The 23,800-nt window shown below is 48.8% G+C and overlaps 2 protein-coding genes across 4 annotated transcripts; one reads left to right on the top strand and one right to left on the bottom strand.

The window, feature by feature from the left end:
* The first annotated feature begins 213 nt into the window (after positions 1-213).
* aasdh (aminoadipate-semialdehyde dehydrogenase) lies at positions 214-6,841 on the top strand. The gene is made up of 14 exons (XM_084692769.1): positions 214-605; positions 683-803; positions 898-1,193; positions 1,346-1,538; positions 1,637-1,875; positions 2,120-2,226; positions 2,362-2,534; positions 2,712-3,045; positions 3,244-3,359; positions 3,478-4,291; positions 4,775-4,938; positions 5,106-5,231; positions 5,373-5,504; positions 5,626-6,841. Exons 1-14 carry the CDS (start codon positions 373-375, stop codon positions 6,055-6,057), a joined length of 3,480 nt encoding a protein of 1,159 aa, XP_084548895.1. The 5' UTR covers positions 214-372; the 3' UTR covers positions 6,058-6,841.
* On the bottom strand, positions 6,291-23,627 carry cracd (capping protein inhibiting regulator of actin dynamics). 3 transcript variants are annotated; one of them, XM_084692766.1, is made up of 10 exons: positions 23,385-23,627; positions 18,326-18,453; positions 13,128-13,284; positions 12,531-12,663; positions 12,273-12,419; positions 11,923-12,153; positions 9,353-11,654; positions 8,940-9,124; positions 8,016-8,172; positions 6,291-7,732 (listed from the first exon to the last, which is right to left on the bottom strand). In XM_084692766.1, exons 2-10 carry the CDS (start codon positions 18,384-18,386, stop codon positions 7,572-7,574), a joined length of 3,534 nt encoding a protein of 1,177 aa, XP_084548892.1. In that variant the 5' UTR covers positions 18,387-18,453; positions 23,385-23,627; the 3' UTR covers positions 6,291-7,571. The 3 variants fall into 3 exon arrangements, with proteins under 3 accessions (XP_084548892.1, XP_084548893.1, XP_084548894.1); XM_084692767.1 differs by lacking the exon at positions 18,326-18,453 and having other exon boundaries at positions 23,385-23,624; XM_084692768.1 differs by lacking the exons at positions 18,326-18,453; positions 23,385-23,627 and adding an exon at positions 13,473-16,150.
* Positions 23,628-23,800: the final 173 nt, after the last annotated feature.

Here is a 23,800-nt window from a genome sequence, read left to right as displayed (position 1 = left end):
GACTTTTTCGACAATTTGTTCAAATGGTTTGTTGCTTCGGAGAGCTTTGTTTCCCCCAACACAAGGCAACATACATGACATGCTTATAAACATATGCTCTTTATCTTGGTCTTATATGGAATATTATCCGTGATAATTCGTTAAAAATGAGAACGCTCAGAATGCTCTTATTTTGAAGGTGAATTCCCCAAACCGGAACCAGAACCCGGAAAACATTTTAAGAATAATATTGATCCTTTTCCTTTTTTTTAACCAAACGTCATGTTTGTATATCTTTAAATTCGTTAGTAAATCTACTGTTCATATGATACATGAAACATATGTTTGCAGATAACCAAAAGTAGAGATATTGTTTTTTGCTCGCAAAGGCCAATGGAAACGAGAACGCTTCAAGACATGGTGACTTCAGCGGCTGCTGTAAATAGTTCTAGAATTGCTGTCACCTTTGACAGCTGCATGGATACTCGAATTCCTGTGTCCTTACTTTACAGCGACGTTGCTGAGTTCAGTAACGATCTAACTCATTTGCTACGCGAGAAGCAAGTTACAAATATAATTGCATTGTATTGTCAAACAGACGTCTACCTACCTGTCTGGATTCTGGGGTATGTATGCAGACAGATGCTACAGTTTGGAACTACTCTAGCCAGAGCTCGAAAATTGATGACGATTTTGTTTTTAGCATCCTTCAGGTACCTGCTGCGTATGTCCCACTGGATCCTGAGGTACCAGCCCCTCTCTCTGCCCACATCATAGATCAGTGTGGGTTGAAATACTGTGTTGTTCAGTGGGATCTTTTAGAGGTAAATAGTCAGAATGGAGAACATAATTTCTCTATGTAACACATATAACAGTGTGTTTATTTAACAGTATGTCTTCTCTGTTCTCTCCCATAAGCAATTTCAGATGGCCTTCTCCCACTTCATAAATGTAGATGTGCGTGCAGTGTGGTCTACTTACAATGTGACCCTCGTGAGACTGCAGAACACTGTGGCTCAAGTGCAACATGGAGGGGGGCGTGAAGGGACTCATGAAGACATGGCCAATGCTGACCTCTCTGCTCAGGTGTCAGGCCCTGGAAGTGTTAGCCAGGGAGAGCTGGCATATGTGCTCCACACATCTGGAACAACAGGGCTTCCCAAGATTGTCAGGGTACCACACAAGTGTATAGTGCCCAATATACTGCATCTAAGGTTAGTGTAAATGTCAACGACTCAGCACTAATTCCATCCATTACCTTTTAAGGTGAATGTCATAGCATCTGAGTAGGACACCAACTAACTACATGACTAGCCTTGGTGAGTTTTCAAATGACTTCCTGAGAAGGCTCTATGCCCCTGTCCAGTTCTCTGTTTCAGATGACGGCAGATGATGTGGTGTTCCTGGCCTCTCCCCTCACCTTCGACCCATCAGTGGTGGAGATGTTTCTAGCACTGTCATCTGGGGCGAGGCTCCTCATGGTCCCCACGGTGATGAAAAAAAAACCTAACACACTTGCCCGTGCGCTGTTCAAGAACCACAGGACAACATTCCTACAGGTGAGTCGACGGCGTGTCACACCGTCGGAGAACCGCTAACGCTCTGCCTTGTCGTTTAACGTATCCAGGTCATGTTTCTGCTGTGTTTTGCCCCTAAGGTCACACCAACCCTCCTAGGCCGTTTTGGCAGGGCTATCCTCCAGGAGGTGGTCTTCTGTAAAGACTCACCCCTTCGTGTGTTAGCCCTGGGGGGTGAAGCTTGCCCGTCGCCTGGCTTGCTCAGGAGCTGGAGGCAGGAAGGGAACCACACCCAAATCTACAACATCTACGGCATCACGGAAGTGTCCTGCTGGGCCTGCTGCTACAAGCTCCCGGAGACAGACCTGGTGGCCAATCAGTGAGTAGTTTGCGGTGGCCAATCAGTGAGTAGTTTGCGGTGGCCAATCAGTGAGTGGTTCAAGTCAAACTCCAGTTGTGTGTCTGCCACACGTAAATGCTAGTCGTTTGCACTTCTGGTTCGATGGTAACGGCCTTTCATGGGCTTGGTGGCTGTAGTGTGCGCAATGACGACAACGTTGAATTGAACCGAACCCGTCTAATGGTGTTGTTTTCTTGTGTATTTGTGTGTGTGTGTCCTACAGAGATGAGTCCTCAGTGCCACTCGGAACCCCTTTAATGGACACCACTGTGGAAGTTCGAGATGAGCATAGCTGCGTCGTTGCTGAGGGAGAAGGGCAGGTCTTCATAGGTAGAAATACAAAGTCTGCACTCTCACGGACACACACACACTTGTGTCCATAACTGGACACGAATTCCGAGGAAATACGATTTATAAAAGGTGTTCAAAGGAATTTGATTATCGGCTGTTCTGAAATGATATCAGGAGGAACAGACAGAGTGTGCCTCCTGGATGACGAGGTGGAGGCTGTCCCGGGAACAATGCGGGCTACAGGTGACTGGGTCCAGGTGAAAGACTCATCCCTGTATTTCCTGGGCCGGAAGGACCGACTCATCAAACGGCAAGGACAACGAGTGCACCTGGACACACTGCAGCAAGTGAGCATTGTCAGTTTTTTGAAATGGCACAATGGACCCCCGAGGAAAGGCAATGGTGTGTGATGAGGTCGGCCATTTTGGATCTGCCTTTCGGAATCCACTGCTAACTAGCGTGAAAAAATGTCTCAGTTGCTCAATTCTCCATGTTTTTTTTTGTATTTTGTTCATACGTATCAGGCTCTGATGAGTGTGCCCCTGGTGGAGGCCTGTGCTGTGGGATTGTCTGAAGATTCTCGCCTGGTGGCCTTTGTGGTCGCCAGCTCCGCATCTGGAGACCAAAAGGCAACTTCCGCATTCCCATCTGTACAACATCAGGCAAACCAAAAATCCTCTGCCCAGGTGGATTCTCATGGGGACCTCAACCCTTCCAACTCACACTGGCAGGAGGAGCTCTCTACCTCCACCAGAGGTCTTCGGAGAGCCATACGTCGTAGCCTGTCTCGGTTGCTGCCCAGTCCCAGTGTTCCAGACAAAGTAGTGGTTGTCCCTGTCCTACCGCTAACCTCACATGGTGAGCCCCCTGTGTGGTATTGTTTTATAGGAAGATCCCTCATTTATATCCAGACCTACTGTAAGCTAACGCCACGCCTAGGTCCTGTCTTAAGTCCTTTGTGTTTGTATGGTATATGTCAATTATTGCGTTCTCGCGGTCAGTATTGGCCTTGAGCTTGAAGCCCAATGTCCAGGTATGAAAATAAATCTCTCACAGGAAAGGTGGACATGGGCGAACTCATGAAGATTTACCAGAGACAGAATACCACATCCGATTTCCTTACTCCGAGCGACGTGGTGTCACTCAGGAAGATGCTCCAGTCCATGTGGCAGGTACAAACAGTAACCCTTTCTTGTTTGATCTTTGCTATATTTTGTTAGTGTCAGATTCAAGTCGACGTCACCGTTTTATCCGTGTCTGTCGTGTGCGCTGTCTGTTTTTGCGTGGCAGGACAGGTTAGGACTTTCTGAGGACGCAGTCGTCAGCGATGACTCAAACTTCCTCTTCAGTGGAGGAGACTCCCTACAAGCGCTGGGTCTTTGTGATGACATCGCCACCGCCATCGGAGGGACATTGTTAGGTCTTTTGGAGATTGTTCTGGATGGGTCCTTCTCCGACATCCTGCACCACGCCGCCACGTCAATGCCAACACTGTCATCGGAACAGAAACTCAAACCCCATTCCACGTCTGAAGCTAAGAAACGCCCGACAGATCCGCTCTCCTCAGCGCCGACCAAGAGAGGAAGACCCGACGATCCTTCGACATCGGCTGCTCCGAGGAGGCCGCAGGCAGCTTCCTCTGCGGTGAAGGCCACGCGATTCACAGTATTGAGGAGGGCAGGCGAGGTGATTGAGACGCCGAAAGAGAACTCTGACACCGGAAGAACCCTCAGGAGGAAAGGAGACGCGCTCACGGTGGGAGGGACTTCCAGCCAGGGGGCATTTCCCAGTAACCCCTTGGCTGTAGAACACAGTGAGACCTGCGGCCGTGGTGGAGGGAGGAAGACTGGCGTTTTGGCGCTGGGGGTGAGGTGGGCTTCAGACACGGGCCGGTGCGTGGACGCCTCCCCTGTCTTGCTGGTGCGCGGGCGGGGTGAGGACGCCTCAGACGGGCCCACCACAACCACTGTGTTTGTGGGGTCCCATTCCCACAGGATGCAGGCCCTCGACCTGGCCTCGGGGGAGCTGCTGTGGGAGAGGGTGCTTGGTGACAGGATCGAGTCGTCAGCTGCCGTGTGCGCACGCCAAGGCCTCGTGGTGGTGGGTCAGTATTCACATCATGTTGACGTCCCCGAGTTCCCCCCGGTCATAAACTGCCCTTTTCGGACAGGGAGGAGGAGTAGAAATGGATGAAAGTCTCGCAAAGCTCTTGGAGATGTCATGGATATTTGTGAGATGTATGAGCGCAGTTTTACGTAGGACTTTCAGAACAACAGTTGTGGGTCAACTCGCCAGCCGACACGCAATGTTGCAGCAACGTACTGGCAATGTTGCTACAACGCTGGGTGTCAGCTGGGGAGTTCACCCCTCCGGGTATGTCCCATAACCTGCTTTCTGGAATACCCCCCTGGTGTTTGCTGACTTGAAGTTCACTTTAAGAATGTACATGCAGAAAACCGGCGTTTCGAGTCAGAAATGTTGTGGAAATCCATTCTTTCAGGGTGGGATGGTTTGTCGCGCCGTGAAATGGAGGAGCGCAATACCGTCCATATCGGTGAAGTGTGTCATGTTTTTGGTCTGTTCGCAGGGTGCTATGACGGCTGTGTGTACTTCCTGTGTGTGAACACGGGGGAGACAAAGTGGACATTTCAGACAGGAGATGCCGTGAAGTGCTGTCCCACTGTGGACCCTCTCACTGGCCTGGTGGTGGTGGGATCACACGATGGACACGTGTACGGCCTGGATCCACAGGTGTGTGTGTGTGTGTGCGCGCACATGAATAAGAATAAGAATTAGTTCATTTCGCTTTTTTAAAATTTGTATCCAAAGCGACGTACGGGAGGGAAGTGCTTTTTAAAGATGCCCCCGCTGTGCCGCAGAGCTATTTGCCAGTCCAGTGTAGTTTGTTGGTGTTGCAGGCTCGCCAGTGTGTGTGGAAACGCCACTGCGGGGGCGGGGCCGTGTTCTCCTCGCCGCGTCTCCACCCCTCCCTCCGACATCTGTACGTGGCCACGCTGGGGGGGCACCTCCTCTGTCTCTGCCCCGTGAGTAGCCGCGGGGGCCTCGCGTCCTCTCCACGCGGCCCCTTCCTCAGTCGCGCGCTCGTCGATATGGCAGCGAGGCCGCGTCGGCGTGAAATTTGATTTTAATTTTTTTTCTGTGTGTCGTCGACGGGACCGACGCAGGATAGCGGCGCTGTGCTGTGGACGCGCTCCCGGGAGACTCCTTTCTTCTCCTCGCCGTGCTGCTCCTCGGGTCACATGGTCGTGGGCTCGGTGGACGGAAACATCTACTGTTTCAGCCTCCAGGGGACCGAGGTAGGAGGAGGAGCCCGTGAGAGGCGAGCCCGTGAACCAGTCCCGTCCCGTCCCCGTGTCGCTCGTCCTTAACCCGTTCCTGTGTGTGCGCCGTCTTTTGTGTCCTCCCCCCCCCACACAGCTCTGGCGCTTCACAACCAGCGGACCCGTGTTCTCGTCCCCTTGTGTGACCCGGGACGAGGCGAGAGTGGTGTGCGGCTCGCACGACGACCACGTGTACTGTCTGAGCTGTGCCGACGGCGCGCTAGCCTGGAGCTTTCGGGCCTCCGGCAGGGTGTACTCCAGCCCCTGTGTGTTTGACGGCTCTCCCTGGGGCGGGGCGACCGGAGCGCTGGTGGCGCTGGCCTCCACAGATGGGACCCTGTGGATCCTGGACGTGGAGGACGGAACTCTGGTCGCCTCCCTCTCGCTCTCGGGCGAGCTCTTCTCTTCCCCTGTGGCGTGGGAGCGGTCCCTGGTGGTGGGATGTCGCAATAACTTTGTCTACTGTGTCGAGATGACGGACGGTTTAAAGTCAGGGTGCGAATTACGGGGGGGTTTGGGGGGGGTCTGACCCCCCCTAATTAAGACTTGGACCCCCCCAAAAGAGGTTAAAACAACAGGTCGGGGGGATCGATACACGCCCTGGAGAAGAACTTGACCCCCCCAATGGTCATTGTATAATTCGCACTCTGGTTAAAATGCATTCCCTACGCGGAATGCGCCGGTGAATAAACGGGGCATGTCTGGAGTGTGAAAACAGGAAGGCTGTTTTTGTTGTAGAATTGGAAGACTCTAGGCCTGAAGTTCAGACATCAGTATTTAATTTACACTATTAATGACATTTGCATCACTTTCATTAGCCCCTCATAGACCCCTCATAGATGACTCCAAGTGAAACAAAAGGAAAAAAAAGTGCAATTTTTACCAAACACCTCTGTTACACAACACTGTGTACACTACACTATTGCACACAACCAAAGTTATAAAAAAAAAAGTGACCAAGTAACTGTGCCTCAGGGGCAAAGTCCTGGTAACAGTGCATCTACCATGCATACACACACGCACACACATACATACATCATTACATAGATAAGTGAGAATTGTAGAAATGACAGAATTCTGAGCCTACTGTAAGTTCTTTAGTGATGTCCATACTGTATTGGGACATCTGACAGCCTTATAGAGGTTCTCAGAGAGCTGCTGAATGGTTTATTTCTATGTAGAAACGGATAAGTAGGTAGTGGTGTTAGCCTGCTTTAGGATGGGTCACACTATGTACAGCACAAATGTCTTACAGCAAGCGAGTGGTTTCTTTCTTTCTTTCTTAAAAAATAAACTACATCCAGACAATATCATCAGAATTGTTGTGGTTATTGTGTACTGTTCACTTTAGTGCAGTGTTTCAATGCAGCCAAAATGTGAGCAAGGCCGATTTAATGTTAGTTCATGAACACAACAACGTTGCAACATGTTGCAATTGCTTTTTGACAGCATTCACAGTCGTTACGGACACAGTGAGAATTGTTATACTGTACCAAGCACAGGATTTAAATACATGTATAAAAGAAGTTTCTGTACATTTCAGACAAGATCAAATATGACATCCATTGAAATCAGTAGCCTACTTAAAATAATACCCATGAGATCATATAACACACAGTGAACATTTGTTAATACAGTAATGAGGAGTATTTTACAAAGTGACCTTCTGTAAAGTTGGATTGTTGCTCTGAAACATCCATCAAATAAGTATTGAGTCAAGTGTGTGTACTGACAACCGTGTGGGGTTCGATTGGCTACTTTAGGTACTGGTAGAATATTGCAGTGCGCAGTCTTGCGTGTGATCAGCTGTGCGTGACATGGGGTCTTTGACGTGTGTGAGGGCAACGTATTATATCGTTGACAAGCCTCACTTGAGAAAGATGGTTGTGGTCATGAGTGTTCATGGCACAAGCATTGCTCAGGAGCAGCGAGGGATAGGAAGGGCAGAAGGAGGCTCGGGGCTGGGGGGGGGGAGGTCAGAGTTCACGGACTGTGTACAGTTGTGGTAGCGTGTAGACATGGGAGCAGTGAACGGGGGCCAGATTATTTGATGATCTGGGGGCAGTCGCTCCAGGCCTTGGCCTTGCGCTTAGCCAGGGCCAGCCAGGCCGGCTCAGTGGAGGCCTGGGGAGAGTCACTGGAGGGCAGGCGTTTCGTCACCTCCTTCACAGCCGGGGATAATGGAGGGGAGTCGGAAATCTCAACTGCAACGCAATTTGCCAGGGAAAAAAAGGGTTAATACGCGGCTGCATCATTTCGTTTACAACTAGCATCAAACCAATGTTCACTAAGGTTTTGTGTTGATTATACTTGTAGGATCAGCTCATGGTTTACACCGAGGACTTGTATGTGCCCCTTCCTCAAATGAGTCAATAACATTGATAAATGGCTGGTAAAATGAAATGTACTGTAGCTCTTTTTGGCAGTTCTATTAAGACTATGGCAAAGTTCACAATTGTCTGAATGGTGTAAACGAAGCGGCGTTACCTGTGACAGAGCTTGGTAGAGTGTTAGCTTTCTTCAGGTTGTCTCGGCGCTCAAAGCGGGCCAGCAAGTTATCTGGCCTTTTGGCCTCTTGAGTTTGTTGAGGTTTAGGACTGGTGTTGATGTTCCCTTTGCTCTCTGAAGGACTAACCGATCCACCCTGTGAAAAGCAGGAACCATTTACATGACTTAGACACTAGACATGACTAGACATTTGGATCATTACTTGGATCAAATACGCAAGCTTTCCCATCAATTTTCTGTGTATTTAAATTGATCTAAAATTCAAAATTAAATATGACAAAGGGTTCTGGCAAAATGGACCGAAATGTATATTTTGCTGGCGCAAGTTCCCCGAAAGCTTTCATCCAGTTGGTGGAATAATGTAATGATATAGAGAGGGTTTGTCATTCCCATCACAATTTAGCTACGTAGACAAGCCTGTGCCTGTTTTGGGAGTCGTACTGCACTTTAGTCATTGCCCAGGCACAAGATGAAAAGCAAATGCATACTACCCGTCTTTGCTTGCACTCAGAAATGAATGTGGTCATAAACGATTGAGAGTGAGTCATCTGATACAAAACTCCTTTGTATCAGATGTTTCGATTTCTGTTCTAAGAACATCAAACGCAAATTATGTTTGTTACTTTGAGCTAATCAGTTATTAAAGTTATATGACACATTTACAGGCAAGGAAAACATTTCCCATGGTTTTTAAAATCCCACTACGCTTAACATTCCTCCCTGCCGCCCACCTACTGTGGCAAACTCGACGGAGGCTACCCAAAACGCACGCCATGAAAAACGGCAAGTGACAGCTTCGAATAGCTTCTCGACAGCTTTGCTTCAGGAGCACAGAGCGGCAGCCTGATAGAGCTGTGAGTCTCTTGATAACGAGCATGCAGGTCGGGGGTTGCGGTCACGTACGGTTTCTTTGGCCTGCTTCTCGGCTAGCTTGGCCTCTCTTTGGCTCCGTCGGTCATCGCGGCCCTGTTGCTGCTCCCTGAAACCCTTCTGCTTCTGCAGAGCCAGCGTGATCCACAAAGGCCCGCTGTCCTTCTCCTGGATCCGCACACTGTCCAGAGAATGTCTGCTCTGCAGAGACGGCTTTTCTGTGTGTGTGTGTGTGTGTGTGTGAGGGGGTGGGGGGGAGTAATAAAGAGAGAGGGAAGAGGGGGCGGGAAGAGAAGGTATCAGTGGTTTCATCATTTAGAACTTTTCTGAAGAGCTTTCCTTCAACACACTCAGGTCTACCACACAAAGTGATTATCCTAATGAACAAAACAAAACAAAAACACCCTGAGTTGAGATATGAGTGTGTGCCCAAGGCTGACGCTGACCTCGTTTGATGAGCTCCGCTTTCCTGTCGGGCTTCTCCCTCCAGGGGATGCTGATGGAGGGGAAGAAGGACTTCTTCTCCTTGGGCTCCTCGTCCCCCTGGCTGCCCCTGAGCAGCTGGGCAACGGCTGACGACTCGTCCCTTCTCTTCCCCTGCTCCTCCTGGTCCGCTGAGTCCGCTGCCGGGCCAGTTCGTTGGGTCACGGCCTCGCCGGGCTCCCCTTGGGCGGTCTTGAGGAGGGGCAACTGAGGAGGGGCATCGGCGCATGTGAACTTAACAGCGGTGCTGGCTCTGTGGTACAACGGGGGTTTGGGCGAGGTCTTTTCACCCGCACCAAACCCTCCCCGCTTGGCCCGGGTGACGGAAGAAGGCGCGGCCGCGTGCACTGGACTGCTTTCTCGAAGTGGTGAGGCGGAGCTGGACTGGTCGGGTAACGCGGAGGAAGAGTCGGAGTCGGGATCTATCGGAGCGAGAGGTGGGGGGACGCCGTCAAAAGTGTCCCCGGCGCTGTACCTTTTCTTCCTCTTCTCTGTCGGCTGCTCGCCCTGGAAGCGGAGGGAGTAGTTGGTCCTTCTGAGCTTGATGCCGAAGGGAGAAGGCCTGGTTTGGTCGTCCGGGCCCATTTTCTCACCCTCCCCGCTCTCATCGGACTCGTCCGATTCTCCTGGGCTCCGGGCCTCTGGCCCCTCGCGTTGGGTTGAGTCCTGGTCAGGACTGGGCACCAGGAAGGAGGGGAGGTCTTTGGCAAACTGGCACCCCTCTGACCTGCCCGCGATGCGGACCACTTTCGTCGCCTTGCTCTGGGCCTTGCTGTCTGGAGCCGGGGAGACGGCAGTGGTGCCGGGCGAGCCGTCGGATTGAGCGTTTTCCGTCGTCCCCCTGTCCTTGTCTGCCTGACACAACAACTCCATATTTCTGCTGGAGTCGGCAAATTTCTTCTTCGCTGGGGTTATGGAGAACTTTGCGCTGGCAGACATGGTCTTCCTCAGGCTGGTGTGTGGGAATGGAGTCTTGTCCGGATCCTCGCCGCTGATCCCGCTCTGGACCTGGGTCGGGCTGTGGCCGGGATCTGGGTAGCCCTCATACTTCCCCTCGTCGGCTCCCTTGAATATCTTGGATCGGATGCTGGCCCACTCCGCCAAGATGGCCGCACTGGACTGATCCGAGGAGGTGGAGGACTCGCTGAGCGATTTGGTTTTCCCAGACTTGCGCTCGGGGGACGTCTTGCTCTTGGTTGGGGAAGCGTTCATGCCCTTCTTGTCCTCGCCCAAGCCCAGCAGGGATTTGCACGCCGTGTCTTTGATCTGATCCAGATTGACAGCGGGTCCGCAGAGCTGAGCCCCTGTCACCAGAATGGCTGTGTGGGGGACGTACTGAAAGGATGACATGCTGAGGGACTCTGCTCCCCCAGGAGAAGAGGCTTTCGAATCCTCTCTGGGGCCGGTGACCGTGCCTTCCTGTTGGCTGGAGGGCAGCGTCACAGGCGTCAAGTTGACTTTCTGGAAAAGGATCTGCTTCTCCCCGGAGGAGACTTTGAAAGAGAATGGCCGTTGTCTCTCCTCCATTTCCCTCCACCGCAGCTCCTCGGCCTTCCTCCTCCTCGCCACGGGGTCCGAGCCGCTCTCGCCCTCGGGCGCGGGCGGCGTCCCGGGCTCCTCCGCCGCCCGGCGTTTGGTTTCCTCTTCTTCCGCCTCCTGCCGACGCTTCTCTTCCCGCTCCCGCTTCCTCTCGTCTTCCCGGATCTTCCTCCTCTCTTCCTGCTCTGCTTTTTCTCTCAGCCGGTTCCCCTCCTCCTCGACGCGAAGGCGCTCTGCTTCCAGCGTCTTTTCCTCTTCCTCTCGCCGCCTCTGCTCCTCCGCCCTCCTGCGCTCCTCCTCCTCGCGGATCTTCTCCTCTTTTTCCCTCTGGGTCCTCTCGTCTTCCTCTTTCATCCTCTTCTCCTCCTCCTCCCTTTTTGTTCTCTGGTCCTCTCGAACTTTCCTGTCCTCCTCTTCCTTCGTTCTTCTCTCCAGTTCCATGCTTTGTCTGTGGTCCTCCTCTTGTTGTTTGCGACATCTCTCCCCTATTTCGTACAGCTCCTCTGCCCTATTCCTCCTCTCCTCATCCAGCTCCTCCCCTCTCAGTTCCTCTTCCTCCCTGTCTCTCTTCTCTCTGGACTCCAGTCTTTCCTCCGCTCTTTGTTTACTGAATGAGTCTGGAGAATCAAAGGCCGATCCCTCATGTCTGGACCGAGGGCCCTCCAGGTTCTCGTGGTCTTCTGTCTCTTCATGTAGTACAGGCGGTGGAGACGTGTCCTGCAGATCCTAGACAACAAAGAGAAGCATTTTGTGTAACCGCACACTGGATGAAGTCTCATCAACGTTTAACAATGTGTGGCAAAAAAACGTTACGGTCATCACAAGTATGTTAGGCTGAATCCCAATACTCCCCCTTGCCCCTACCCCTTACCCCTAGCCCTTGGCCCTCAGTTTTGAAGGCCAAGGGGCTAGGGGTAAACCAAGGGCTAGGGGGAAGGGGTAAGGGGGGGGTATTGGGATTCAGCCTTATTCTCTCAAATGTGCCTCAGCTCACCGGTGTGAACTTGCGGTGCTTGCGGGAGACTCTCTGGTTTTTGGGCTTCACAGATAGTTTGTGCTTGGCAGCGGTGTTGTCCAATCGAGGGACAGACTGTGGGACTGAATCCAAGTTAATGGACTCAATTGTGCCGGTGGCTGGAAGAATACATTTGGACCTGGGGGATTTCACTGGGGTATGTTGTATCTCACCCCGATGGAAGCCTTGGACCAGGCTTTCTCCGAAGACCTGGTTGCCAACAGAACATATCCATGAACACATACATGGTTAGTACTGTAAACTAGAGAAAGTCATCATGAACCATTCGATTCAAATATTTTAATACAGTTTCTGTGACGGATACTTACGTTTAGTTCTGGCTCCGCCTCCACCTGGGACAGTACTTCGAGGGGGCTCTGGGGCCCCTCGTTTTCATCCGAGCTTCCCTGTTCGTCCTCACTCTTCCTAAGAGAGGGGGGCTTCTGGCCAAACTTGATACTTTGAGCTATCTGCCTCTGCTCATTGAACAGAAGGGGGAAGGGGGTTAGCGACGCATTCCGACACGCTGATTCATGAAAAAGCAGAGGGGCGTCGACTACACTTTGAATGGGAGCGAGGGGGCCCACCTGAAGGTTCCTGACTTTATCGGAAACGTTTTCTTGGGACATGGTGTGCTCCGAGCAGCCCTCCGTCACAGCTTCCTCTTGGATGAAGACACTGTCGTGCGAGAGGGCTCGGTCCCCGATCGGAGTCAGCTCCCTGCGGGGACATTAACGTCTACGGTTAGCGCGTTAACTTAAAGTCCATCGCAAATGAATTCATCAACGCGTCAGCGTGTGCTGTAGGATCGCTCCGTAAATCCCTTTACGCTAACACAGTTTGCGTTCGGGAAGTCTTTCGTTTTCCACTGGATTCCACCATTTAAAGGCTAAAGTCAGTCCAATTTTTTAGGCTAACCCTAACCCTTTTTTTCCAACTGACACCATCTGTTTATTACTCGACTGAAAGATAGCCCTCTGATGAAAATAGACAGAAAACGATAACAGTGTTCTGGATGGGGGTGGGAGGTCCATGGGAATTAAACTCATAAAGAGTTCTCAGATCCATAGATGCAGGCAGTATGAAGCTACAATGGAAGATGATCAAAATTCCCTACATGGAATATTGACGCCATTTTAAATGCTTGTGGTTGCAATATGTCAACTGTAACAGCAGTACATTACCTCAGATGTCGATCGGGCTGATCCTTGGCGACGACACCATTGCTCACTTCCTCCGTGGAAAAGCTCGTCTTCAGCCCTTGTACCCTCTCAGTTCCCAACTTCTTCTTCTTCCCAAACAGGCGCCTGAAAGGTTGGAATTTGCCCTGTCGTCGCCTCTCTGTTGGCAGAATTGAACCAGTTACACACCCTTATCTCTCATGTTATCCTGCCATCACACACTTATGTAATAGGTGCAATGCCAATGGAGGTGACTGCATTTGAATGTCATAAAAGAAAATGTTCTGAAAAACAAACAAACAGCAAATGAGAAGAATGAAAGAGCATGCCTTAGTTGTGAATACTTACCAACATCTGCATCTAAACAAGAAGAAGTTTGTGTAGAGACAGAGAGAAACCAGGAAACGTAGATCGGTGTGATCTAGCAGCTCATAAATCTTGTCATTTGGCAAATCTCTCAATCATTCACCCTTGGCAATTACCCTTGTTTTCCATTTCCCCCTGGTCCCACGTTCTTAACCATTCAACAAACCACCTTCAAGTTGAGCTTTGATTAGGTGAGATCATATTTTCCTTAACATCCACGAGGCAATCAAAGTACAGCTCCAAACAATGATGATATGGGCAGTTGTCACAGTAAGCAGATTACAATGGATTGGGAACAAAATCAGTCAAAACGTACATCAAATGACGGCCTCAAAGGAGGTATTTGGCATGTCGCTGGACACTCCCTTCCATGATTTAGTTTGCCAAGACCAGACTGTGTCTGTCCAGGAACGTTAATGTCCCCTGGGCCTATCACCTGCAGCCAGGGAGTCAGGTGGCTAAGCGGTTAGGGGGTCGGGCTAGTAATCTGAAGGTTGCCAGTTCGATTCCCGGCCGTGTCAAATGATGTTGTGTCCTTGGGCAAGGCACTTCACCCTACTTGCCTTTGGGGAATGTCCCTGTACTCACTGTAAGTCGCTCTGGATAAGAGCGTCTGCCAAATGACAAAATGTAAATGTAATGTTCAACACTGGTGAAATCCCGCAGGTTGCACCTAAATCTAAAACCTCCACCGAAACCGAGTCCCTACCTGTACCAGTACGTCACATTGTCAGGAGACAATGCTGAAAGCGGCTCTCACACTCCTCTCTCATTTCATCATTAATTTAGCCTGACTAAGCTGCAGTACGGTATGGAAACTTCATAACCATTCTGTTACCGAAACAAGAGTTGCCTCTGCCTTTTCTAGTGAGCCTTTCGTATGGAACGAACGACGGGTTATTCAGCAGAACGGTTAGGCAATTTGATTCGAAATGTAGACAAGAGACCGCACGCTGGGTCTGTTTAACTAGAGAAACACCTTGTACGCCTGTGTATGTGTTGTGTGTGTGTGTGTGTGTGTTAGTGGGAGGTCCTGTGGATGAACTGAAGTGGTTGAGGTTACAGGGCCATCCTACACCACTGTGAAGACAAACGTGTGCCCGGCTCAAGGTATCCCTTTCAAGGCTATAAGTAGAAACTGGCATGAGATTCCACCCTGTGCACCGAGGCATCATGGGAACTGATACGGTCCATTTATTTACTCCCTCTCGAGACCCTCCATGTCGTCTTCATCTTCAGCTGTGTGTGTGTGTTTGTGTGTTTGCTTCTACACTGTTTTGACTGGCCTAACTGCCGCTGGCGTGCTCACACGCTCATGCGCCAAACTACAAAGGGCACGTTTTCAGCAGCGTAGAGCTACGCGCTAGCGTAAAGTACCCTCCTTGCCTTCATAAAAAAAAAACACGACTTCAGTTATCTCTGGTTCTTGGTGGGCCTGGTCGGATTTGGCCGCTTCTCGTCCTGGTTACTTCTGTTTCCTTCCTCTCGTGACATCATCGCAGAATCAACGGGAGTTCTGTCGCGTCCACTCAGTGCAGTCAGGAGGATAGGCAACACAAGAGGATCACACAGCTCACACAAGGCAGACATGGGCATCACTCATGTCCAATGACAGACCTCCGGAGGCCTCGGCGGTCACTTGTTCACCAACCCAATCACCAAACCATGCATTTCGGAAGTAGACGGTACACGGTATGGGAACACAGGTCGGGCAAATGTCTCCTTGAATCTCTGTCGCGCTCGTGTTGCGCCGAGCCTGAAATGCTCTGTACGAGGCCCCAATCGCTTTTTCGCCATTGCGGTTGTTTGTCGGGTTCGGTTTGGACCATTTACCTGGGCTCTCGGAAACCGTTACCTCTGAACGAGCGCCGTTCCTAGCTTTTTCTTTGGCGTCCGTTGCCATGGTAACGGCACACCTGGTCTGCGATGAGAGGAAAAAAAGGGAATGAAGGTAACAGCGTTGGTTCACTTGTTTCACCGAACGAGAGAGACAGCGCCTCCGGTAGGATGGAAATAGAGGAGAGGCTACTGGCAGAGCGGCCACTCTGGGTGAGAGAAGAAACATGAGAGTTCATGGAAAGGGCATATTATTTTCACTACGCAAGAGCCACAGTTTCACAAGCACACCTGTGTTTCATATCTCTTCATGCCAGACATCCTCTAATCCGCTGCAACGACACGTACCTGAAGAATCTCTTTGGTGAACAGTGTCGCACCGTCACAATGTACAAACAGCCCTAACAGCCCTTTGTGTTGAACAACTGCAGACAGAATTTCAGTGGTGTCACAGTCTTTTTCTTCCTACATGCACAGCCAATGATCACAGCTCAACATCGCTGATGCCTTGCAGCAGATGAATAGACCAGGTCAAAACTCGGCTGGGAGTTCCTATGTTTTGCCAGACTGCATGTCAATAAAGCCCCTCTGGAGCCTTGTATCGATAATCACAACCAAAGGCAACACACATCCATTCTCCATGTCCCCTTTTACAAGAACAGTCATTATAAAATGCAACTGCTCCTCTACAATCTGCCAGACTGACCTGCAAAAGACTGGTGGCATGCTTGTCCATTGCAGTGCACCTTTCCCTCTCCAACTCGCTTGCTGCCCCGTAAATTGCCAGTCAGTGTTAAACAATAACCTCCTATAATGGACTCAAACTAGATGATTGCTTCCATTGAAGCAGGGAGCTCGATATGAAAAGTCTTTTGGTTGTCCAAAAAAGAATGCACTGCGGCAGAAAAGCCTAACGCCGGGGTAAACAAAGACGCTGCGACTGAGGGATACGAACCCACGCTGCGACTGAGGGATACGAACCCCCGAGGGTTGTAGCTAAGAGGTGAATCCTTGTTCCTTTCGACCGCAGGTGGTCTGTGTATGTGCGCTGGGTCCCTTTCTGGCTGGTGTGGAGGGCGTGGACCAGCGTCTGAATGGCCCTCCCTGTTGACAACCCAATACCAGCTACAGTATGTGCTCTCAATCATGTAACCCATGAGATGCGCTTCTGCGACACGTGACCCGAGCATATATGTCAGCGTGCGTGTGCCAATAAATCGTCGGACGGGATGTTACCAGCAGAGCGATAACCCCGCTATGTGTTTCACTGTTTGGAAAAGTATTGTGTTATCACTCCAGGACGTGGGATCGCTGTACAGTTCAGTTCCTCCCCTTCCCAAGCACTGAAGTGCAGCCAGGGGAAGAAGCAGCCAGGGTCGAGGCTGGTGGGACGGTTGCTGTCTCTCTCCGGGGCCAGCCTATCGCTGGGGAGTAACAGGCTTTTGCCAGGAAGGGGCCAGGCTATGGCGGCGGTAATCCAGGGAAGGAGCTCTACCTGTGGGTCTCCTGTCGTCCTCCTGCCTGGGCCCCCTATCCCCTGCATTCTCCACCACGTGCCAAGGGCACGAGGAAGTATGCGAACTTCCGAGAGACGCTGCTTGACAAAGGGAGGAAAGCGATAAAAAAGGAATGTGTCGTGATCCCAATTGGCCCCAGCGAATGAGCTCGTTTGGGCCAGTTGGTGACAAGCGGACAGGCACTTGGAGGAAACGAATCGGTGTTGACTCTGAATCTGCAGGTTCTACGGCTGCACGAGTTTGTATCATGTCTCAGGAGTAACCGGTCTCTTTAAGAGTAATTGCTTACAGTACATTTATGGCCCACAATCATTAGTTGGTCAATCGGTCTGTAAATTATTTTCAATTCAATTTTATTGAATTGGCCAAATGCCAGTTTTCTAAAGAAATTGCCACAGCCTTTATGACCTGATAACCTTGTCCATTTACCCTGGAAACCTTTTTGAAGGGCCGTAAAAATGCACCTGAGATGGCATGAAGAAGTGTAAAATGCCCAGTGCATTTGCCTTTAGCCTAAAGTTGCCCTAGCATGACAGAGCCCCTGGTGAGTACATTCTAGAACAGGGTGAGGACAGAATGCCCTGTGGGCTCAGCATGCCGTGGGTTCCCTTCCTGAGGGTGACAGCTGAGGCCTGAAAGAAACTCTCAGAAACGTCTCAACTAGAATGGCTCTTTGTCCTGACTGGTTCTAGTTCATACAGGAACAAGGATTGAGCAAGAATCTGGGCGACTGGAAGTGTCTGTGTGTAAGACAGCACTCATTTGAGCGCGTTTGTGTGATAGGGGGAAAGACGGAGGGAAAGACGGAGGGAAAGACGGAGGGAGGGAGGGAGGGAGGGAGGGAGGGAGGGAGGGAGGGAGGGAGGGAGGGAGGGAGGGAGGGAGGGAGGGAGGGAGGGAGGGAGGGAGGGAGGGAGGGAAGGAGGGAGGGAGGGAGGGAGGGAGGGGAGGGAGGGATGCTATGCGTTTTCATCCGAATGGAGGCATTGTTGAGATTGACCGGAAGTGAGGTTGCAAACGCCGGGTCACATTCATTCTCCAAATATCCTTGGTTGCGCCTCATAAAACCGGTTTTCCAGTGTCACACATTGAGATTGTGACCCCCCAAAAATACAGTAGCAATGGAGCAAATGGCTGTTGATATCAAGCAGCGGTGTGCTGTGGAGCGTTTGTGCTGCAGCACACAGACTCGGAAGCAAAGCCGCGGATGGGATGAGAGAAGCTCGACGAGCTTCGGCCGTGTGCCCTGCGGGGTGGTCTTGGACCGGGATCCAGCTGCAGCGTAGCAATGGCAGCGGCACGCAACAGGTCGACATCACCCCACTGAACTCGGCTTCAGCGTCGTAGCACGACTCACTGCCATAGCTCAGTGGCATATCTTATCTTAGTGCCATAGGGGGGGGGGGGAGGGTAGCCATAGCCTTACAACAAAACAGCTAATTGTCCAAGCAGACAGACGGGTTAGGCCGCGTGACCGTTTACCTATTTCAGTTGCGCAGCTCCACAGGGCCGAGCGCCACTGCAGTAAAACCTTAGGGAACATCGATCTGCCTTTTCTTTCCCCACAACGCCTGTTTTTACCCAGACGAGCCTTTCTTCTGTTGCCTCTTCTGCGGCTTGGGGGGGGGGGGGGGGACAAAAGGAAATGAATACAGAACAGAAAGACAGCAGGTCGGGGTTTGTAACGTCGGCATGAGCCACGCTATGAGGAGTCAAAGGAGACACAATATGGATTAGGGATTAGTCAAGGGCTGGCGGGATGAGGGAGGTGAATGGAGGTGTAGATGAGAAGGCAGTTTGGGAGTTTGTTAGCCCTAATGCAGGGTGATGATGAGGGGGATGAAAAAGGAACCAGAATCCAAAGCAGTCACAACTGTCGGAAGATATTGACTGATAATATGATATGCAAAATACTTTGTCACAATGAACACTCACAATGTCATCCTCTTTATCCTGCCTCCCGCTCATAAGCTCATAAGTTTCTGCTGCCTCAGGTTCCCATGGCAACAGCTGCTTGGCGATTCACCGTCAACTAAGTTACCGAAGAGGCCACTGTCACACCAAGTGTACCACTTCTCATCCCACAATCAACTTGACTTTGATTGACATTCAAGCGACACAGCAGTGTTGTAGGCCTGATAGGAACATGTAAAAACATGTCAGTGTCACAGGTATTCCTGCACTGCTCCTCAACATCACTTTCTGCCTCACTCTTTCCGTGTTTTCATCTTGGGTCACACACACCACTAACACCTTTCACAAATGTTGTTTTAGCAGCCGACACAACCAAAAAGCCAGCAATTCAATGCATGAGAGAAACCCAAACATTGGGTGTATGCGATGTCCCACGACGCACCAGAACAGAGACGACCCCTGTTACTATCAGGAAAGAATTTGTAGGGACGGACTGAATAACGAAAAGCAGTATTTTCACCGAAGAGTGAGTTTAACCAACCGACTTGGTTACATACGCAACAACTCACTGGTCTACATGAATAAAAGAAAAGAGCACAAAGCCAGGCAAATATCAAATGGCAAATGTATTTTTGGACAGATCCAAAACCATCCAAGACAGAAAGCATATTAAGAGGCAGGCGGGAGACCGAGAGACACACAAGGAAGCAATCACATGATCGCTGTTAAAGCCAACTGGTGTGGTGATGACCGACAGTGTGTGGTGCAAAAACAACAGAACAGAGATGCTTTTTGCCTTTGTGCCTCACTGTCAACTTGTCATGTGATGCTCACTCTTGCGTCTATAGTTTCTCAAATCAGCTTATAATATGTTTTTTATATATATATATATATATATATATATGATACATTTATAATCAACTGCTCAACAAAAGAAGAACGAAAAAGGTTTGATTTCATCTTGTCAAAACTAAATAGATGACAATATGACATGTTAATCAGATACTTGATGAACTTATATGACTCAAGACTGAGTTTCACTGTTAAGAACGCTAACTGCAAGTACGCGCGACTCAAAATTGAGGTTGAACAGGCAGTGGCTCTAGACGTCGTGCTTTTAATAAGAATTCAGCCTTACCTTCTCGGCACTCGCGTCTGGGTGGAACAATACCTGTTAGTGTGTGTGTGGGTGCGTGGCTGTTCCACCTGCCTGCTGCCACTGTGGAACTGGGGCAGTACCTGGAGTCAGGTGTCACTGCGTGCATGCACTGAGGGCTCTAATGTGTTTTTGCTTATATGACAGAACCACACTCTACGACGAGACAACTGCATATTTTATGACTGCGGACCTTAGGTAGGACAGGACGTTAGGAACGGTGGGGTCCCGTGATGCAAAATATGTGAATACTTGTGCTAGCGTTGATGTGGGCCTGGCACTGACATGTTGTTTCTGCTAGTGCACTTGTCCTCTCCTCTCCTCATCGGAGAGAGAGGCTGCAGGGAGGGGGGAGGAGACTGACTGAGGGGAGAGACAAACGTTCTGCTGGGTGTGTTGCTTCTGCGCTGAGGAAAGCACAAAGTGATACTTGTTTACTAGCTAGCCAGGGCACAAGGAGAACAGAGTAGCATTCATCATTCCAACTGGTAGACGCACACAATGCCCATTATTGTGAATGAACAGCAAATATGTTCATTGATGTTGGTGGCATGGCAGCCTCGTAATCTTGCACGAAGTATGTCGAAGAACCATCCTCATGTCCACAGAACACTCACACCTGCCTTAAAGTCACTTGAGATTCTTTGTAGCCTCTACGCTATTCTAAGTTGTTTTATAGAGTTCTAAGAATGGTTTATAGCCTGATCACAGGCAAAAACAAAAGCCCCCCCCGGGGTTAATTATCTGCACCACAACAGAACAGTTATAGATATCCCAGCCTTCATAATACCACCGTAACCTGTACCTCTATTATTACAATCAGGTCTCATCAGGAAACTATCATTTTCAGGATGATTCCACTATCTTATTCAGACAGCCAAATGGGATTGCTGGAATATTGTGATACTGCCTTGTAGGGCTTTGGTCATATTCAAATTTACACAATGGCTTACGTAGTTGAAAAACACTGCTCTGTGTAATTGTCCTGTTCCATAAGAACTACCAAAAACACACGTACAGGAAGGTATTCCAATGTAACACTGGTCAAGTAGAAAAGAACATGGTTGTTAGTGCGTACTGAACCTAACAATGGAGTCTCCTTTACATCGTGAGCAATAGTCCTTCCTGTTGTGATGTTTCAGCTGCTGTGTAGTGAATGCTGCTGATGTCGTAGCTCAGGTTAGATACTGCACTCGCGATGCTCTTCTCATTCCTGAGTTGAGCAATTGTTTGAGCTGAAGGACACATCGCGTCAAGGAACCTCTGTTCTTGTGAATCTCTTTAAAGCGTTCATCATACTTTCCATGAGAAGCCAGCCTGCAGTTGACATCAAAAGTAATTCTCTGGAAAGATGTTGTTTTCTATGGACCTTTCACAAATGTGCTTAGCAAGGTATGGTTTTGAAGGAAATTGCTTAGTATGCTGCACATATGGGCAGACATAAAAAAAAAATCTCAACGTCATCACAACATATGTAAACTACAGTGGTAACTTTTGAAATTACTGAAGGGTCCCTTGGTAGTTAAGACTCTGTAGGCAATTACTGATTTAGGTTAGATTGTAAATTATGGCTACTTATATTTTATTTTGTATTCCCCTTAGTATTAGCTAGACCCCTCTTAGTATTAGCTAAACTTTGCTCCTTTTGTATAGTTAGTCCACATATGTAAGTTTCAATATTCCTATATGTTTAATGTATGCACCTCCCAGCCAAAGTAAATTCCTTGTTTGTGCAAACATTCATGGCGAATAAAATCCCTTCTGATTCTGATTACTCACTCACATTTATTTGAACATTCTACTAAATTCTTGAGAGTCCTGCTTTGTAGCTGTTATTTCAATGCTGTAAATATTTACACCAGAGTGAGCCTGATAATACAAACAGACCTGGGAACCCAAGTGGATACTTCAATCTCATTTAAATATATTTTGAAAGACACATATTTTGACACTTTTTTTCTACATTTAGTTTTTTTTGTTGTTGTCATTTCTACATAGCTTGAAGTGAACTTTAAATGTACTGATATTGTTTATTCACATAGTTATTGACAACTTTAATATACAGTGTGTACTGTAAGTATGTGATATGGGATATTATCATTTTACTGCTATTTGATTGCATCGATTATGCTTTCAAATATCACAGATATACAAAATTAGAAAATACTTCAATACTCTTCATGCCCGAGCACAGATCATTGTTGTCATTGGCAACTTAATGAAAACTGCTTAAAGTACCTTAAACAGTCAACAGTATTGGCTGATCTGTAGATGCATGTGTTAGGGTTTATACTTTGTGGGACTGTAGTTACACAGTTTTGTGATTCCAATGAGTTTTGCATTTTACATACGAGTCAGGTCACTCATGCTACTTTGCCATTGCATTATCCACTTAACTTTAACAGCAATACTTTAAAAACAAACCACAACCAATGCAAATATATTGTAGCTTTGTAAATAATACATTGTGAAATAATAATTGGATATTGGATACATTTCCAGAGCAAAATATTTAAAATAGAAGACAGAATGCTGTATCACATTGTGTGATGACAGAGCCAAGTTCAGTCGCAATGTCTACATCACAAATGATCAATGCATCCATTTTTTTTCTGTAGTTCAACAAATAATTCAGCTAAAGACAACATTCCCCTCAATTATGTTAGTAGGCCTACTCGACTGACTTCACTATATTGGAACATTTCAATGTGTTCTACTAGATAATGTACTTGCGACAACCTTTTTTCCGATACTGCATTTAAATGAATTAGGCTACTGGTGATGTGTGATGTTGCCTACCCAACATCCTTACAGCCCATCACCAAAAGAAAAGATGCCACATAAGGAAAAGGTGGATGAATTGACAGTAACTCGGTTAAACGAGCATTAATAAAATGACTTGTGTTTAGGCCACGAATCCATAAAAGCATAACCAAATGCCTCCCCTGATAACATCTAAGAATGTCGATGCGATTAAAGATGCGGACACTGTGAATTGACGGTATGGTGCCATCCCTTGTGGCACAGCTGGACTAAATACATGCAGGACGCCGTGTCGCTTGGTTCACATAAGCATGCATCCTCAATAAACGAAGTATTTAGATAAGACCATGTTCTAATATTGGCTAGACTGCAACACGCATTGAGAACAAAGAATCTGTAGGCTATCGGCATATTTATTTCATTCCCAAATGTACATTCCTTGGAAACTGCCGGACCAAATATTAAAATGTTGATCGGCGTTAATAAAAATGAGTTGTCCGAACCCCACATTAACGGGATCACCACGGCAGCATATTTCAGTCATTTTCAATAAAAGGTCGAAGCCATGCCCAGTGCACACATATGAGAAAGATGGAGCGAGCAGGTTAATGAAAATGGAAGGTATGACAAGGTCAGCGGGTTTTTCAAGAATCCACGATAGCTCGTTAGAATGACGAAAGACATACAATAATTACAAATTGATGTCACCTTGCAGTAGATCTGTTACCAGTCGATTGGCCTTGAAGTCACTTGCGGCGCTTCTTCTCCAATCCACGACTGCAGACCCTTTTGTGTTGCTGATGCTGCGGGTGCCCGCGACTGACAAACACGCACTCCTATGCACACTGACTGCTCCGATGGAACAGTTCTGCACAGCTGCATATAAGACAGGAGGGCGTGGCAGGCTGAATCAGCGTTTGGGCATTTTGGGGGATTTTTTGGAGGTAGAGGGGGAACACAAATATAATGATATTGACATATAGATAGAGATATAGGCCTGTGGATATATCTTAAAGTGCAATTTCCCTACAAACAGAATACGATCTTATAGAACTGCGAATCAAATGGCTGTTTTATAAACATCTTTCAATTACAGGCCAATTTGCCAAAACCGAGATAATCCT

The sequence above is a fragment of the Hypomesus nipponensis genome, chromosome 26, assembly GCF_054491055.1.
Source record: "Hypomesus nipponensis isolate SF chromosome 26, ASM5449105v1, whole genome shotgun sequence".
NCBI lineage: Eukaryota > Metazoa > Chordata > Actinopteri > Osmeriformes > Osmeridae > Hypomesus > Hypomesus nipponensis.
The sequence above is the reverse complement of the archived record's forward strand: the minus strand, read 5'-3'. Positions and strand labels throughout refer to the sequence as shown.

Excerpts from the sequence above, each read along its gene's own strand:
- cracd (XM_084692766.1), bottom strand. The coding sequence starts at position 18,386 with ATGTTCCCTAAGGTTTTACTGCAGTGGCGCTCGGCCCTGTGGAGCTGC. Across the intron at positions 12,664-13,127 it reads CAGCCCGATCGACATCTGAG|GGAGCTGACTCCGATCGGGG; the intron begins GTAATGTACTGC and ends ATGTCCCCGCAG. Across the intron at positions 12,420-12,530 it reads ATAAAGTCAGGAACCTTCAG|AGGCAGATAGCTCAAAGTAT; the intron begins GTGGGCCCCCTC and ends TTCAATGAGCAG.
- aasdh (XM_084692769.1), top strand. The coding sequence starts at position 373 with ATGGAAACGAGAACGCTTCAAGACATGGTGACTTCAGCGGCTGCTGTA. Across the intron at positions 4,292-4,774 it reads CCAAGGCCTCGTGGTGGTGG|GGTGCTATGACGGCTGTGTG; the intron begins GTCAGTATTCAC and ends GTCTGTTCGCAG. Across the intron at positions 4,939-5,105 it reads TGTACGGCCTGGATCCACAG|GCTCGCCAGTGTGTGTGGAA; the intron begins GTGTGTGTGTGT and ends TTGGTGTTGCAG.